This window comes from Salvelinus alpinus, chromosome 16 (genome assembly GCF_045679555.1).
Source record: "Salvelinus alpinus chromosome 16, SLU_Salpinus.1, whole genome shotgun sequence".
Classification (NCBI taxonomy): domain Eukaryota; kingdom Metazoa; phylum Chordata; class Actinopteri; order Salmoniformes; family Salmonidae; genus Salvelinus; species Salvelinus alpinus.
In genome coordinates, this window is record NC_092101.1 from 21,601,633 (window position 1) to 21,619,246 (window position 17,614).

At 42.3% G+C, this 17,614-nt stretch overlaps 1 protein-coding gene across 2 annotated transcripts in view; it reads left to right on the forward strand.

The window, feature by feature from the left end:
• LOC139541128 (ephrin type-B receptor 1-like) overlaps positions 1 to 17,614 on the forward strand; it is a 202,818-nt gene that overhangs the window by 178,094 nt on the left and 7,110 nt on the right. For both annotated transcript variants that reach the window (XM_071345388.1, XM_071345389.1), the window contains 3 exons: positions 332 to 520; positions 1,086 to 1,333; positions 6,555 to 6,770. In XM_071345388.1, the coding sequence (XP_071201489.1) occupies positions 332 to 520; positions 1,086 to 1,333; positions 6,555 to 6,770 (653 nt within the window). The remainder of the gene's footprint in view (positions 1 to 331; positions 521 to 1,085; positions 1,334 to 6,554; positions 6,771 to 17,614) is intronic.

Sequence of the window (17,614 nt, forward strand, 5' to 3'; positions counted from 1 at the left end):
ATAATGTTTACATACCCTACAGTACTCATCTCATATGTATATACCGTACTCTATACCATCTACTGCATCTTGCCTATGCCGTTCTGTACCATCACTCATTCATATATCTTTATGTACATATTCTTTATCCCTTTACACTTGTGTGTATAAGGTAGTAGTTGTGGAATTGTTAGGTTAGATTACTTGTTGTTATTACTGCATTGTCGGAACTAGAAGCACAAGCATTTCGCTACACTCGCATTAACATCTGCTAACCATGTGTATGTGACTAATAAAATTTGATTTGATTTGATTTGATTTGAACCTCTCCTCCTCCTCGGCTTTGTTCCAGAACTCTCTCTGAGACCGGACATGTCCAACTGCCCTTCCCCCATGGGATGCCCCAACCACTTCTCTGGCTCACCAGGGATTAAGATCTACATCGATCCCTTCACCTACGAGGACCCCAACGAGGCCGTCCGAGAGTTTGCCAAGGAGATCGATGTGTCTTGTGTGAAGATCGAGGAGGTCATTGGTGCAGGTGACATGGAGTACCTCTGCTGCATCCATGAATCTATATAATTTTCTCCTCCACTTTCTCTTTACCTGTACAGCATCCAGGTGTTAGCACAGCTATTCAGTTTTTTAAAAACCACTTTTTCCATCTAATTTGTTTTGCTTTTAGATAGAGAACCATATCCACTACACAGAGCTCCTCTCTTGACAGAGAGCAATTTTAGCCGCTATCTCAGTAACCGGACCGCCTCCATTCATCTATAATTCATGCTGATTTTATCTGTTGGGGACATTTATTTTTTACTTGACTTGACATATTCATGCATTCAGCAAAAGAACGGTCCTCTCACTGGCTGATGTTTGACATCTGCGGACTTGTCAGCACAGCACTTGTTTTATGACCCTGAAACTGGGCTCTATTATCTCTGTGTCTGGCACACATACAGTGTTTTATCTTTATGGGGACTTTTGATTGTACATGTGCTATATGTATTAGAATAGGAAGTTAAAATATATGGCATCAACTTGCATACATGTAGCTGGCTTTGTAATAAGGTAATCAATCAGTAATCCCATGTCTTTTCCTCCAGGCGAGTTTGGGGAGGTGTATAAGGGTCGTCTGAAGCCGGCTGGGAAGAGGGAACTGTACGTGGCCATTAAGACCCTGAAGGCGGGCTACGTGGAGAAGCAGAGGCGGGACTTCCTGTCTGAGGCCAGCATCATGGGCCAGTTTGACCACCCCAACATCATCCGACTGGAGGGCGTGGTCACTAAGAGCCGGCCAGTCATGATCATCACAGAGTTTATGGAGAACGGGGCCCTGGACTCCTTCCTGAGGGTGAGAAAGGGAGCACTGCTTTGTTATTATGTTTTAACCTCCTCTGTTCAGAACACCACCCCGGGCACAGCTTTCACTTAATAGGGCCACTGTGTGGTTTCATACAGTGCCTTCAGAAAGTATTCACACCCATTTACTTTTTCCACATTTTGTTGTGTTACAAAGTGGGATTAAAATGGATTTAATTGTTATTTTTTTGTCAACAATACACACAAAATACTCTGTAATGTCAAAGTGGAAGAAAATTATTATAAATTGTTTAAATTGACGGAAAATAAAACACTAATATATCTTGATTAGATAAGTATTCAACCCCCTGAGTCAATACATGTTATAATCATGTATTGACTCAGAGTCTTTCTGGGTAAATCTCTGTACAATATTTGCCCATTATTCTTAAAAAATGTGTCAAGCTCTGTCAAGTTGGTTGTTGGTCATTGCTAGACAGCCATTTTCATGTCTTGCCATTGATTTTCAAGCAGATTTTAAGTCAAAACTGTAACTAATCCACTCAGGAACATTCAATTGTGTCTTGGTAAATATCTCCAGTGTATATTTGGCCTTGTGTTTTAGGTTATTGTCCTGCTGAAAGGTGAATTTGTCTGAGTGTCTGTCGGAAAGCAGACTGAACCAGGTTTTCCTCTAGGATTTTGCCTGTGCTTAGCTCTATTCCGTTTCTTTTTATCCTAAGAACTCCCTAGTTCTTGCTGATGACAAGCATACCCATAACATGCAGCCACCACCATTCTTGAAAGTATGAAGAGTGGTACTCAGTGATGTGTTAGATTTTCCCCAAATGTACTTATATTTGTAAGAAAGATTCACAGCTGACATACTTATAAGTATATCACATACTTTCTGAAGGCACTTTATATGAATCATATTGATCGATCAGCTGAAGCTTTTATAGTTAATTTGACAGTCTTACACAAACAGTGAAGTATGATTATTGAGAATAGTTGGCACAAGGATTATGACAATGGAGATTTAAAGCTATCTGGAGGATAAAGGTTTTTCGATATAGCAGGGAATTGAGATCTGATAAACAACCTTGGCATGAATTGGAAAAAAAATCTAAAGCTTGTGTGTGTAAGCACGATTTCTATTTATCAATAACATTTGATTTCTCCTAATGTAATTCATGAGATTAACGTAAAGGCAATTGTTCCACCAAGAGCCCTTTGAGGTAATGTAGCTAATATATTCACAGTGCCCTGATTCAAAGTGCCAGCCTGGCACAGTTTAGAGCTTCTTCTAACTCCTTGGAAACAGAGAACATGGAATCCAATCAATACGTGGCCTAGTTTTCTAATCCCCTCAACCTGTTTCCTCCTCTCTTTGATCCTGGGCTCGTTTGAAGCGGGGCTTTGAACACCCCTTTGATGTCCGCTCCCTCACCAGGCCCCTCTTCCGAGCCACCGCACTTGACTCCCGTAGCCATCGATTTCTGGGTTGTTTTTCTTCTGGCATGCCCATGTTGCTGGCGCAGGGAGCCACAGTTGAATGAGCACCCCGCTCTGAGTGTTGGAGATGCCCACTGAGGCCACACCGGAGGGTCAGACCTGCCGTGACTCATGGGAGGGGGTTATCCACCTTGGTAGGGGCCACTAATAAACAGCCAAGCTGGGGATAAGGAAGCAGAGTGAGAAAGATTAAAGACATGGAGCCACTGGGGCTTAACATATATGTTTTATTTATTGTCACATACACCGGATAGGTGCAGTGGAATGTGTAGTTTTACAGGGACAGCAATAGTTTTACGCCTGGCCGGTGTTATGGGCTGGCCTTAGGGGGGCTGGTCTGCCCTAACATAGCTCCTTGCCCGTGCAAATAAAATATTTAAATATTTATAATTTATTTGCCCGAGACAAGCTCCATCGATCTCAGATAAAGCATTTGCACGAGTTAAACAGCGCCCCTCTGTCACAGTATGTATAGCCCATGTATCTGATGCTGTCTGTCCAAAATTAGTATGGTATGTCATACTCTTTTTGGCCAGACCGCATCAGATACATTGGCTACATCTAGTAAGACAGGGGTGCTGTTTTGCTTTGCTTTCTCCGGTAAGATATTTTCAGCTACTGTTCGGATGCTGGAGGTATTTTGGATGAATGTGCGAAGGTAACCTACTTTTTGAAGTGATGAAAACATCATGACTGGTTGTGCTCATGCCACAGTAACACTAGAACTGCTAAAGCAGTCATTTGGACTGCTCATGAATTACATTATATTACTCTGCAATGTTTAAAGTCATAAGTCTATATAACATACTGTCATTGTTAGAATCTTAATATCACAAACAGAACTGGAGATATGTAATTTTTTGAATTGTTTTCTGTGGTTGCCCCTCCTCCCTACTGATCCCCTCCTTCTCCTGGTACTGATCCCCTCCTTCTCCTGGTACTGATCCCCTCCTTCTCCTGGTACTGTGCCCAGTTGATAATCACCCCTAAGGTGCCGTGCCCAATTGATAAGCACTCCGATAATTGCCTCGAAACTGAATCTAAACTATATCAAAAATAATTTCACACGTCTAACAACAGGTGGAATACAGTATTATGTAATCACCAATTGTGAATGAAGAACAAGGTGGGCCATTCCATTGTATTTATCTAATTATAATCTCTAAATGGTATGTACCCTATATACTTAGGACGGCAGGTAGCCTAGTGGTTAGAGCATTGGGCCAGTAACCGAATGGTTGCTGGATTGAATCCCCGAGCTGACAAGGTAAAAATCTGTCCTTCTGCCCCCGAACAAGGCAGTTAACCCACTGTTCCCTGGTAATATGTCATTGTAAATAAATATTTGTTCTTAACTGACTTGCTTTGTTTTATACTCCAGTTGATAATACAAAGGTTAAATATATCAGTCTATGGAATCCAAGCAGTCTACTCTGGCCTACTTGGAGTGTGTGCGTAATTTACAATGGCAAGAAGACTAAGACAAATGGATGCACATTCTGTGTCAGCGTTGCTACAAAATCTGAATGAAAACATCTCAGACAGTGGGGAAGAAATGAATAATCTCTGATGATTATTCTTCTGATTCTGAGCTTCAGCCAGAACCTACACCTCCTAAGGCAAAGCACAAAAAAGCCAGAACGGTGCGCACTGAGCAGGTGCCCATGCCACCACCAAATGAAATGGTGAGACAGGAGAGAGGAAGGGATGGCACCATTTGGATAGAACATACTGGTTACAATGCTACGGGATGATTATCAGCACAAAATGTCACCACTGAGAGAGGGGACCCAAAATCTCAAGCAAAAAAATACATCAGCAATGCTTTTGTTGTTTATGTGACATGGACATGCTCTACATGATGCCATTGCGTTAAGATGCACACCTTGTAAGCACGAGCTGACAATAATTTACAATTTTTTACTGTTGTCATATGAGGAACACTTGGCACTTATTTCACTTATAATTTGGCACTTATTTCACTTATAATTCACTGTATCACAATTCCAGTGTGTCAGAAGTTTACATACGCTAAGTTGACTGTGCCTTTAAACAGCCTGGAAAATTCCAGAAAATGATGTCATGGCTTTAGAAGCTTCTGATAGGCTAATTGACATAATTTGAGTCAATTGGAGGTGTACCTGTGGATGTATTTCAAGGCCGACTTTCAAACTCAGTGTCTCTTCGCTTGACATCATGGGGAAATCAAAAGAAATCAGGCAAGACCTCAGAAAAAAAATGGCAGACAACAAGTCTGGTTCATCCTTGGGAGCAATTTCCAAACGCCTGAAGGTACCACGTTCATCTGTACAAACAATAGTACGCAAGTAATAACACCATGGGACCACGCAGCCATCATACTGCTCAGGAAGGAGACGTGTTCTGTGTCCTGGAGGTTAACGTACTTTGGTGCGAAACGATCAAATCAATCGCAGAACAACCGCAAAGGACCTTGTGAAGATGCTGGAGGAAACCGGTCCAAAAGTATCTATATCCACAGTAAAATGAGTCCTATATGGACATAACCTGAAAGGCCGATGAGCAAGGAAGAAGCCACTGCTCCAAAACTGCCATAAAAAAGCCAGACTACAAAGAGGCAACAAAGAGACCAAGATACCATTGAAGGAGCTGTAAAGCTCAACAGGGGAGATTGGAGTATCTGTCCATAGGACCACTTTAAGCCGTACACTCCACAATGTAGAAAATAGTAAAAATAAAGAAAAACACTGGAATGAGTAGGTGTGTCAACAGTTTTGACTAGTACTGTATGTGTTTGTATATACACTTATTTTTCCGTTTATTAGGTACACCCGTCTACTAACGCGTCGGACCCCCCTTTGCCACCAGAACAGCCTGAATTCTTTGGGGCATGGAAACATTGCTCAATTGGTATCAAGGGACCTAACGTGTTCATGGAAAACATTCGCCACAGCATTACACCACCGCCACTGGCCTTAACTGTTGACACCAGGCAGGATCAGGCCATGGACTGCTTTCGCCAAATCCTGACTCTGCCATCAGTATGATGCAACAGGAACCGGGATTCTCAAGACCAGGCGATGTTTTTCCACTCCTCAATTAACCTGTATTCGTGATTGCGTGCCCACTGGAGCTGCTTCTTTTTCTTTTTATCTGATAGGAGTGGAACCCTGTGTGGTTTTCTGCTGCAATACCCCATCCGTGACAAGGACCAACGAGTTGTGACTTCCGAGACGCCATTCTGTTTGTGGCTCGCCTGTTAGCTTCCACGATTCTTGCAGTTCTCCTTCGACCTCTCACCAACGAGTTGTTTTTGCCCACAGGACTGCCGTTGACTTTTTTGTTTGTTGCACCATTCTCTATAAACTTTAGATACTGTTGTGCATGAAAAGCCCACTGTCGTGCCTGAAAAGCCCACTGTCATGCGTGAAAAGCCCATACCACGCTCAAAGTTGCTTAGATCACACTATTTGCCCATTCTAATGTTCAATCTAACAGTAACTGAATGCCTCTATGCCTGTCTGCCTGCTTTATATAGCAGGCCACGTGGCTCACTGTCTGTAGGAGCGAACCATTTTCATGAACGGGGTGGTGTACCTAATAAGATTTATTTGCACAAAGAAACTGCTCCACCAATTTTTGAAACTTTACCTTTGCATCTCCAACACAAGGACATTCTAGATACATAGTGGGAGTATTATTTTCCCAAGAATCTTTACTATGTTATTACCTCTAAAGTGACATAATTTCCTCTATGTCCCCTGGCCCCTGCACTGCAGCAAAACGACGGGCAGTTCACAGTGATCCAGCTAGTGGGGATGATGCGTGGCATCGCCGCAGGCATGAAGTACCTGGCAGAGATGAACTACGTCCACAGAGACCTGGCCGCCCGCAACATCTTGGTCAACAGCAACCTGGTCTGCAAGGTGTCCGACTTCGGCCTGTCCCGTTACCTGCAGGATGACACATCAGACCCCACCTATACTAGCTCCCTGGTGAGTGCCCTGTCTGTCGAGAGTTGGGGGATTCAATAGTTGACCATGGTTTTTTATTTGTGTCTGTGGTGAATAAGGATTATACTATGTCAAATGTCACTCTTCTTTCACCAGAATCATATCTTATAACAAAGTCTACAGTATGTATGAGTATAACTTGCTATAACTACAGTATGCTGTATTGCACTACTGCAGCAAAATGCACAAGTTGATGAATTGCAATCTTGATGAGTTCTGACTGTTCTCACAATTCTTTGGTTAAAACTGAAATTCAATAGAAAAAAACATTTTCACAATTCTGTGTGTCTGTCTGGCTGTGTGCAGGAGGCATAACTTTATAATGAGTTTCCCATAGGGAAGCCTCCACAACAGCTCTAATCAGAACATCAACATTTTTCTCTTTCCCGTTAGCAAAATGGACAGTATTACCACACAATGTGGAACACTAAACATTGGCATTGTGAATGGAATAACAACCCATGTCTGAGATGAGTGTACATGTCTGCCCATGCAAAGACACTCTCTCACACAGTCATAGATTATAGCAAATTATTGATTGGTTCTTGCAAGAGCATTGTAGTAGACAACCCTGCAAGTATCATCTAAGATCTCTGCTAGGTTACACTGTCCTACCTCAGAGAGTAGTTGGATTTCATTTGGGTTTGATGATAAGCTCTTAAGTTATACTCTATATTGTAGATTTCCCACTTCGTATTTCCTCCGCTAGAATCATCATCTCCTGAAGAAACCATTGGTGTCTGGATGTTTGAGGGTATACAGTAAGTGAGAGTGTGCCTGACTGTGTGGATGTGGGTGAGTATGTCGGAGAGGCAGTGTGTATTGGTCCTGTCATGGTTGGCCCAGATGCTGACCCTGTGGTTCTGGGTGGATGGCTGAGGGGGGCTGGAGAAGCTGGGGGGCTATGGCCATGCTTTGTTTGCTGCCTGCTTATTAAGACAGTCTTAGCCACTCCTGGTCTGCCCCACTTCCCTGCTCCACTCTCTTTGCTCCACTCTTATTTGCTGCAGGTTTACTAGCGTGAGGTTAGGGCATCTCGACATTAAGATCTTGATGACGTAGTAGTCTGATTGACCCATACACCCTCGAATCTCCATCTGTCTAATGCTTTCAAAATGGCAGGAAATGGAGGTATATAGTGGGATGAAGTATAACCAGCTCTGTCTATTTACAGTGGTTGCTCCACAAAATGTTTTGTGATTATGCTGCGGGACTTAGAGGTAATTTGTGGTTTAGTACGGTACCCTGCGTCACCACTTCATTGCTCCAAACCAGCACAAGGGGGAGTTAGAGCACTGATTATGCTTTTGGGTCCTAAGGCGCTACCGTGTCTCTAACTGACAATGAATGGGGGACATAAACCTAAATAGAAACTGATAATTGTGCACGACTTCAGTATTACTTACTAAAACTGTTGTTACACTTCTAAGAGAAACTTAGACTACAATTAGGGTGTGGAAATGTTAAGATTATTTTGCTCTTACTGTAGTACTGTAGCCTACTCCCGACCAGTCATGTTGTACAGAGCTTGAGTGGTGCAGCGGTCTAAGACACTGCATCGCTGTGTAAGCTGTGTTGCTACAGATGCTGGTTCAATACCTGTGCTGGCCTCGACTGGGGAAACCCATGAGTTGACTGTAGGTTTTTGGTTTCTCTCCCTCTAAAAACATAAACAAATAATTCTAAATAACAAACTGGCTTTATTTACAAATTAATGTTTCACCCCATATTCAAGAAACCACATTATTATTATTCATTTAGAATTATATAAAAGCCCCTTGGATATTCTCACAGATATTATTAACCCTGTTATTAGCAGGACAATATATATTGGTCATATTGGTCATGGCTCCCGAGTGGCGCACAATGGGATTTCCTTGCAGTTCTCCAGCTGTATCCAGTGAAATAGTGGGCGCGCGAGGTTCAAGGCACAAAGGCAGGGGGCACGGGATGGGCCGTAGAGAAGACAAACCTAGCCCATAGGGAAGGGAGGAGGAGGAGGTGGACCCCCACCTTGCCCCACTGGGTAGCACAGAGCAACACTTTAAGGGGCATTCCACTAATAATGGAGCCTCAACTGGCAGCTTCATTAAATAGTACCCACAAAACACCAGTCTCAACATCAACGGTGAGGAGGCGACTCCGGGATGCTGGCCTTCTAGGCAGAGTTGCAAAGAAAAAGCCATATCTCAGACTGGCCAATAAAAATTAAGACGTGCAAAAGAACACAGACTCTGCTGGACAGAGGAACATCCCGGAGTCGCCTCTTCACCGTTGACGTTGAGACTGGTGTTTTGTGGGTACTATTTAATGAAGCTGCCAGTTGAGGACTTGTGAGGCATCTGTTTCTCAAACTAGACACTCTAATGTATTTGTCCTCTTGCTCAGTTGTGCACCGGGCCTCCCACTCCTCTTTCTATTCTGGTTAGAGCCAGTTTGAACTGTTCTGTGAAGGGAGTAGTACACAGCTTTGTACCGTATCTTCAGTTTCTTGGCAATTTCTCACATGGAATAGCCTTCATTTTTCAGAATAAGAATAGACTGACAAGTTTCATAAGAAAGTTCTTTGTTTCTAGCCATTTTGAGCCTATAATCGAACCCACAAATGCTGATGCTCCAGATTCTCAACTAGTCTAAAGAAGGGCAGTTTTATTGCTTCTTTAATCAGTACAACAGTTTTCAGCTGTGCTGACATAATTGCAAAAGGTTTTTCTAATGATCAATTAGCCTTTTAAAATTATAAACTTGGATTAGCTAACACAACGTGCCATTGGAACACAGGAGTGATGGTTGCTGACAATGGGCCTCTGTACGCCTATGTAGATATTGCATAAAAAATCTGCCGTTTCCAGCTACAATAGTAATTTACAACATTGACAATGTCTACACTGTTTTTTTTATCAATTTGATGTTATTTTAATGAACAAAAAATATGCTTTTCTTTCAAAAACAAGGACATTTCTAAGTGACCCAAAACCTTTGAACGGCAGTGTATGTATGTGTGGACTGAATATAAGCAAGTGATGTCTGCTAAATAATCAAGTTGATGGCACAGTCATATAGCCTCGGCACCTACATAAAGCTGCGTGTGGGCGACCTCATGCAACCGCAAAATGTTGGATATGTCACGCCCTGACCGCAGAGAGCTTTTTATGTCTCTATTTTGGTTTGGTCAGGGTGTGACTTGGGTGGGCATTCTATGTTCATTTTTCAATGTTTTCTGTTTTGTGTCTGCACCAGACAGAACTGTTTTCGTGTTGTTCTATTTTTGGTGATTTTGTCTCAGTGTCCAGTTTTAATAAAAAACATGAACACTTACCACGCTGCGCTTTGGTCCACACCTTCTTCAACAGACGGCCGTGACAGGATAAACATATACTGTACACTACTGTATTTCGTCATCAGCATCTTTATGCTTTCAATAATAAAATAATGATAAAAATACTCTTTCAAAATACAGATGTTTATTTAGTTATGGATCCATAATGAGTTACTATGGGAATAAATATCACTAAATTAAATAAATATTGGAACAAAATTCATAATGAAGGTAAACAAATTGTTGCTTACTGGAAAATACTCCTTCAAACACACACGGTCACGTTGTATAGCGCCATAATGGCTATTAGCAGGTAGCTGGACAATAGACTTGCCTAGGAGGGTAGGGGGAGAATTCTATCGTCAAATGTATTTCTTAGTTGGGTTGACTGTATCACAACTGACCGTGATTGGTTGCAATTTCAGTTTAATCCACCAGAAAAGACAAAACAAATAATACAACAAAACGTATTATTATTACGTATCACATCCAACCGTGATTGCTCACCTCAACACCATTATCCCAGAAACCCTAGACCCACTCCAATTTGCATACCACCCAAACAGATCCAAAGATCATGCAATCTCTATTGCACTCCACACTGCCCTTTCCCACCTGGACAAAAGGAACACCTACGTGAGAATGCTATTCATTGACTACAGCTCAGCGTTCAACACCATAGTACCCTCAAAGCTCATCACTAAGCTAAGTATCCTGGGACTAAACACCTCCCTCTGCAACTGGATCCTGGACTTCCAGACGGCCGCCCCCAGGGTGGTGAGGGTAGGTAGCAACACATCTGCCACGCTGATCCTCAACACTGGAGTATCCCAGGGGTGCATGCTCAGTCCCTTCCTGTACTCCCTGTTCACCCACGACTGCTTGGCCAGGCACGACTCCAACACCATCATTAAGTTTGCAGACGACACAACAGTGGTAGGCCTGATTACCGACAATGATGAGACAGCCTATAGGGAGGAAGTCAGAGACCTGGCCGGGTGATGCCAGAATAACAACCTATCGCTCAATTTAACCAAGACTAAGGAGATGATTGTGCACTACAGGAAAAGGAGGACCGAGCACGTCCCCATTCTCATCGACGGGCTGTAGTGGAGCAGGTTGAGAGCTTCAAGTTCCTTGGTGTCCACATCACCAACAAACTAGAATGGTCCAAACACACCAAGACAGTCGTGAAGAGGGCACGACAAAGCCTATTCCCCCTCAGGAAACTAAAAAGATTTGGCATGGGTCCTCAGATCCTCAAAAGGTTCTACAGCTGCAACATTGAGAGCATACTGACTGGTTGCATCACTGCCTGGTACGGCAACTGTTTGGCCTCCGACTGCAAGGAACTACAGGTTAGTGCGTACGGCCCAGTACATCACTGGGGCTAAGCTGCCTGCCATCCAGGACCTCTACACCAGGCGGTGTCAGAGGAAGAGGAAGGCCCTAAAAATTGTCAAAGACCCCAGCCACCCCAGTCATAGACTGTTCTCTCTACTACCGCATGGCAAGCAGTACCGGAGCGCCAAGTCTAGGACCAAAAGGCTTCTCAACAGCTTTTACCCCCTGGCCATATGACTCCTGAACAGGTAATCAAATGGCTACCCAGACTATTTGCGTTGTGTGTCCCCTCAACCCCAAACCCCTCTTTTACACTGCTGCTACTCTCTGTTTATCATATATTTATAGTCACTTTAACCGTACCTACATGTACATACTACCTCAGTTAGCCTGACTAACCGATGCCCCCGCACATTGGCTACTCGGACTATCTGCATTGTGTACCGCCACCCACCACCCGCCAACCCCTCTTTTACGCTACTGCTACTCTCTGTTTATCATATATGCATAGTCACTTTAACCATACCTACATGTACATACTACCTCAATTAGCCCGACTAACCGGTGCCTGTATATAGCCTCGCTATTGTTATAGCCTCGCTAATGTATATAGTCTCGCTACTGTTATTTCTTACTGTCTTTTTACTGTTGTTTTTATTTCTTTACTTGTCTATTGCTCACCTAATACCTATTTTTTTACTTCAAAGTTTCACTGTTTGTTAGAGCATGTAAGTAAGCATTTCACTGTATTCGGTGCACGTGACAAAAAAACTTGATTGGGAGTCCCATAGGGCGGCGCTCAATTGGCTCAGCGTTTCTCTCCCTCTAAAAACATAAATATTATTTTGGCCTTTATTCAGATTACAATCGCTCCCTTTCGTTTTTTTGATAACAAAATAACCTCAAAAATATCGTTATATACAGTATTATCAAGTTGACGGCACAGTCATATAGCCCGGCACCTACATAAAGCTGAGTGACTCACTCATTCATGGCTTTGGATCAAAATAAATAAGTACCAACATTCTTTCTGATAGTCTTTAATAAAGAAATGTTTTGGTTATCCTGACCTGGACACCATGTACAGTATTATAATAGCCCTCCTGATTGGCGCAGCTGTCTAAGAGACTGCATCGCAGTGCAAAATGCGTTGCTACAGATGTAGGTTCGATAACTGTGCCGGCTGCCCCCGGGAGACCCATATGTAATTATTGTCGGTCACGTCATAAAAAAAATACAAATCCGATATACTGTAGGCCTACCGTAGGCGACATGAGTCTCACTAGTGTTGATTAATGTGCTGTTAAAAATGGTGTAGGTCTTATTTATTTAAAGAGCATATTGAAGTTAGAAGCAATAGGATTTGAAGCAATAGCCTACCTGCTGTGATCACTATTTTAGCACCGTTTCGCGCTGCTCTGAGACAAGCATGGGGACTGGTCTTGATAAATCAATGAGATTTTTATTTTCACTAAATCTCCATTTGGGTATTGGTTAGACTACAATTATACAATGAGGGTGTGGAAATGTTAAGCTCTTAGTACTGTAGCCTACTCCCGATCGTCACGTTGTACAGCGCCATATTTTCCGTTCCATCCTAACGGAAACCCTGAGGGTTTTCTGTTTTTCTTGGAATAGAAACACCATAATATTAATCAAAATGTCTTAAAATTAGTCCCATAGACTATGTTCTTACAAAAAAAAGGGTTTTAAATTCTCTAGTACAGCCACTATTGAAGGCTATCAAATGCTTCTCATAGATGCTCTCTGGTGGTCAAACTAGCACTAACTAGCTTTAATGGTTACTATGGCTGACACTTAAATAATGTGCCATTGAATTCTGCTGCACCATGCAAGCTGTGCTGCAGTACGCTGCAACTTTTAAAGGAACAACCACTGTAAATGAGCTCTCTCTCCTATAAGATGGGTTTGATGTGACAAATATGGCAGGGGTAGCGCCAATGCTTCAGTTTCTCATCATATCCCAACTCAACATGAGAAACGAACCTGGCCAACAGGCTAGCTGTTTCCATTACAGAGCTGAGCTGCTCCACTGCTGTTTGAAATGGGAAACAGAGCTATCTGGGCTGGGGTCACCCTTTTCACCTAACGAGCTCTGCCCTGAGCACCTCAGACTGCACTGCTAAACAACATAATTGATTTCTTTCTGTTTGCTTGCCCTTTTAATTCCAGTTCTCCAGCCAATGTTCTGTTGGTTGGCTCTGAAAGGGCTTTTTGAGGTGAAAAGGTTATTTCTTAACCGCACCTGATAAAAACAAACAAACAGCTATTGCAGAGGTAAAGCATTTCTCCTACTTCCAACCACAGTCTTTAAGTTGCTGACTGCAACCCATTGGCAGTAAGATTACTAATTGAAAAGCATGTTCGATTTCACTGAGGAATTGCACGAGGCATACATACAATCTAATTGCTAATTGTTTATATCACATATTATACTCATATTATAACAAACCTGATATGATGGCTTTGGCCATGAGGGGCTCTTTTACTCACCTTTGTAGGGGAGATTTGTAGTGTGAGTGTGTGCAGTGACTTTTAGGCCTTTGTAAATGTCACACACATCATGGGGAGTGAGAGAGTTGAGACAGAAGAATGTAGAGGCCCAAAGCTGTACAGAACAAGCTATCAAAGAGCACCAGAACTGCACAGTGGGTGGCTCACCATTTACATTTTCTCATCTAATAATTTATGTCCAGTCCTTCATAGGTCAAAGATGATACGTTAAATGAACTCTATCTAAGCCAAGCTCCTTGTCCCTTGTGCAGTATGTGACTTCAACAGCTCAATATTGACACAAATATGGAGTAAGTTTGTCAATATTTAAATAAGTTAGAGCATTAGTAATGCTGTAACCATGGGAATGCTTTATGTCAGGGAGGTATACGTGATAATTAGTTCCTATTCCTGTTTGTACTGTATCAATGCGTATCTACCTAGTGTGTTTCCACAAACTGTTTTTCCAGAAAATATCAATATAACTTGTACTGCTCTCTAAATTGCCATTAATGCAGGGTTTCCCTGCTTCCTCCAATGTAGATAAATATCCTCATGGTTTTGACAGTGTGAAACCCACTTGGCTTTAAAAAGGGATGACAGTCACTGGAGACGGAGGGGAAAAGCCTGCTTTGCTGAAATGTCCCAATGATACATATCTGGAGTAGGGCCATATTGATTTGGGTTTAACTGTACTATAAAAACAAGAATGTGAGATGGGAAAAGCCAGCCCTCGATACCCCTGGAGTTGTATTTTTTTACAGAATAAGTGCCATTCTCTTCACCCAATGGGATCATAAACCAAATTATGCCGGCTGGCATGAAATGCATTTTTCATCACCCCTCTGCCGTATTAATAGTCTAATTTATCCTTGAAGATTGGAAAAACAAAGTAATCTGGTTAGGCTTCACATTACTATTTATGATTTGCTGTGGCAGATTTATGAGCTTACGTTATATGTGTGTAAATGCATACTACATGAAGATTGTGTGTGTGTGTGTGTGTGTGTGCGTGCGTGCGTGCATGAGAGGGAGGGAGAGGAAAGGAAACAGAGGGAGAGAGGGTTGCCTGTGTTTGTGCTAGGGAGAGATACAGGAGAAAGGTTTGCCTGTGTTTGGGCTAGGGAGAGATACAGGAGAAAGGTTTGCCTGTGTTTGTGCTAGGGAGAGATACAGGAGAAGGGTTTGCCTGTGTTTGTGCTAGGGAGAGATACAGGAGAAAGGTTTCCCTGTGTTTGTGCTAGGGAGAGATACAGGAGAGAGGGTTACCTGTATTTGTGCTATGGAGAGATACAGGAGAGCGGTTGTTTTGGTATGTGTTGTATGTAGGTTAGCATACCTCTCAAAAAGAAGACATCCATTTCAAATACTTCAATAAATTATTACATGTAATTCTTGTCATTCATTTAAGTAACAGTCATGGTGTAATCAACACGCAGTACCAAAACACAGCAGCTTTTAATGATATCAGTAGTTGTACTGTAAAATTAATAAAGGCTCCTATCTCTTTCCATTCAGTATGCCTTTTTCCACTCACACTGTCTCTCTCCATTCCTTATGCCTTTCACCACTCCCTACACTATCTCTCTCTATTCCTTATGCCTTTCTCCACTCCCTACACTATCTCTCTTCATTCATTATGCCTTTCACCACCCCCTACACTATCTCTCTCTATTCCTTATGCCTTTCTCCACTCCCTACACTATCTCTCTTCATTCATTATGCCTTCTCCACTCCCTACACTATCTCTCTTCATTCATTATGCCTTCTCCACTCCCTACACTATCTCTCTTCATTCATTATGCCTTCTCCACTCCTTACACTATCTCTCTTCATTCATTATGCCTTCTCCACTCCTTACACTATCTCTCTTCATTCATTATGCCTTCTCCACTCCTTACACTAGACATCACACAGTGTCTGGAGCTCTGACGCTTTGTTGACTATAGACCTTACTGTAATACTGTCAACACTTTTAAGTTTCATAATTTCCTTGTTTCCCTGAGGGAATTCTCTCTTCTCGCAGTTTTTATTGGGTAGAGAGAGAAAGTCGACTCTATTCATTATAAATATACAGTGAGCCAAGCCTTTTGTTTTCCTCTGCATTTCAACAATTTGCTTTATTAAAAACCTGCGGTTTGGCTGCCTCCCCCATAGCGTTAATTATAGGGGATCTGCAATGCGGCCTCAAACGAGCTAACCATTGAAGCATAGTACATTCAGCAGGAAATACTGGGATTTGTAGTATTTTTGATGCTGTAGCATTCCTTTCTTCTGTTGTGGAAGAGACATCTGAGCTTGCCTCCAGGAGTCAAAGAACACACAGAGGGAAAGTGTCTCAAAGCGCTGTAAATGAAATGCACAAGAACTGAGAGTCTGATTCAAGGCATGCTTCTGAACAATGGTTACTTTCTCATGTTGTCACACTGAATACACTTCCACATCAAAAACCTTCTTTCTAAAATACATCCTTAGTAATACATATGTTATTCTTGAATCAACAACTGACTTGTAAGCATCAGGTCCATTTAGCTGTTGATGGCATGTGAATATTACTGCTGGAGGTTTCCCTGCTTAACACTCATCAGGGGTTTTCTCTCAGTCCTGTGAATTCACAGCACAGGCTTTTCAACCCCAAGACTCTCTGCCCAGAACAATCAGAATAGGACTTGAGCTTCATGACTTTCAGTCCAGCTTACAGAGGTCTTTAATTCAACTGTCTCCAATAGATGGGATCCACCATCAGCCCAATGTGCTTCTCTAACAGCACACACTCATAAATATGTTCCCTGTAGAGCATGTAGCTAGATCCGGAGGAGGGATGTGTAAGCCTGCAGTTCCTTTGGAATCAGGCTTATCCAAAAGCGTACACGTCCAGGGCTTTTGGTGCTGTTAAGAGTACACTCTTCCAGGAGTTGTAAGAGAAATCCCCCCAGGGTGTCCTGTATGCATGGTGGGAAATATGTAATGAGCATCGTTCATCAATGTTAATGAAAATAATTGCATGGTGAGCCAGTGTTGTTGGTACACTCATAACTAATATTTTTTTCAAATAAATACAGTGGGGCAAAAAAGTATTTAGTCAGCCACCAATTGTGCAAGTTCTCCAACTTAAAAAGATGAGAGAGACCTGTAATTTTCATCATAGGTACACTTCAACTATGACAGACAAAATGAGAAAAATTAATCCAGAAAATCACGTTGTAGGATTTTTAATGAATTTATTTGCAAATTTTGGTGGAAATTAAGTATTTGGTCACCTACAAACAAGCAACATTTCTGGCTCTCACAGACCTGTAACTTCTTCTTTAAGAGGCTCCTCTGTCCTCCACTCGTTACCTGTATTAATGGCACCTGTTTGAACTTGTTATCAGTATAAAAGACACCTGTCCACAACCTCAAACAGTCACACTCCAAACTCCACTATGGCCAAGACCAAAGAGCTGTCAAAGGACACCAGAAACAAAATTGTAGACCTGCACCAGGCTGGGAAGACTGAATCTGCAATAGGTATGCAGCTTGGTTTGAAGAAATCAACTGTGGGAGCAATTATTAGGAAATGGAAGACATACAAGACCACTGATAATCTCCCTCGATCTGGGGCTCCACGCAAGATCTCACCCCGTGGGGTCAAAATGATCACAAGAAC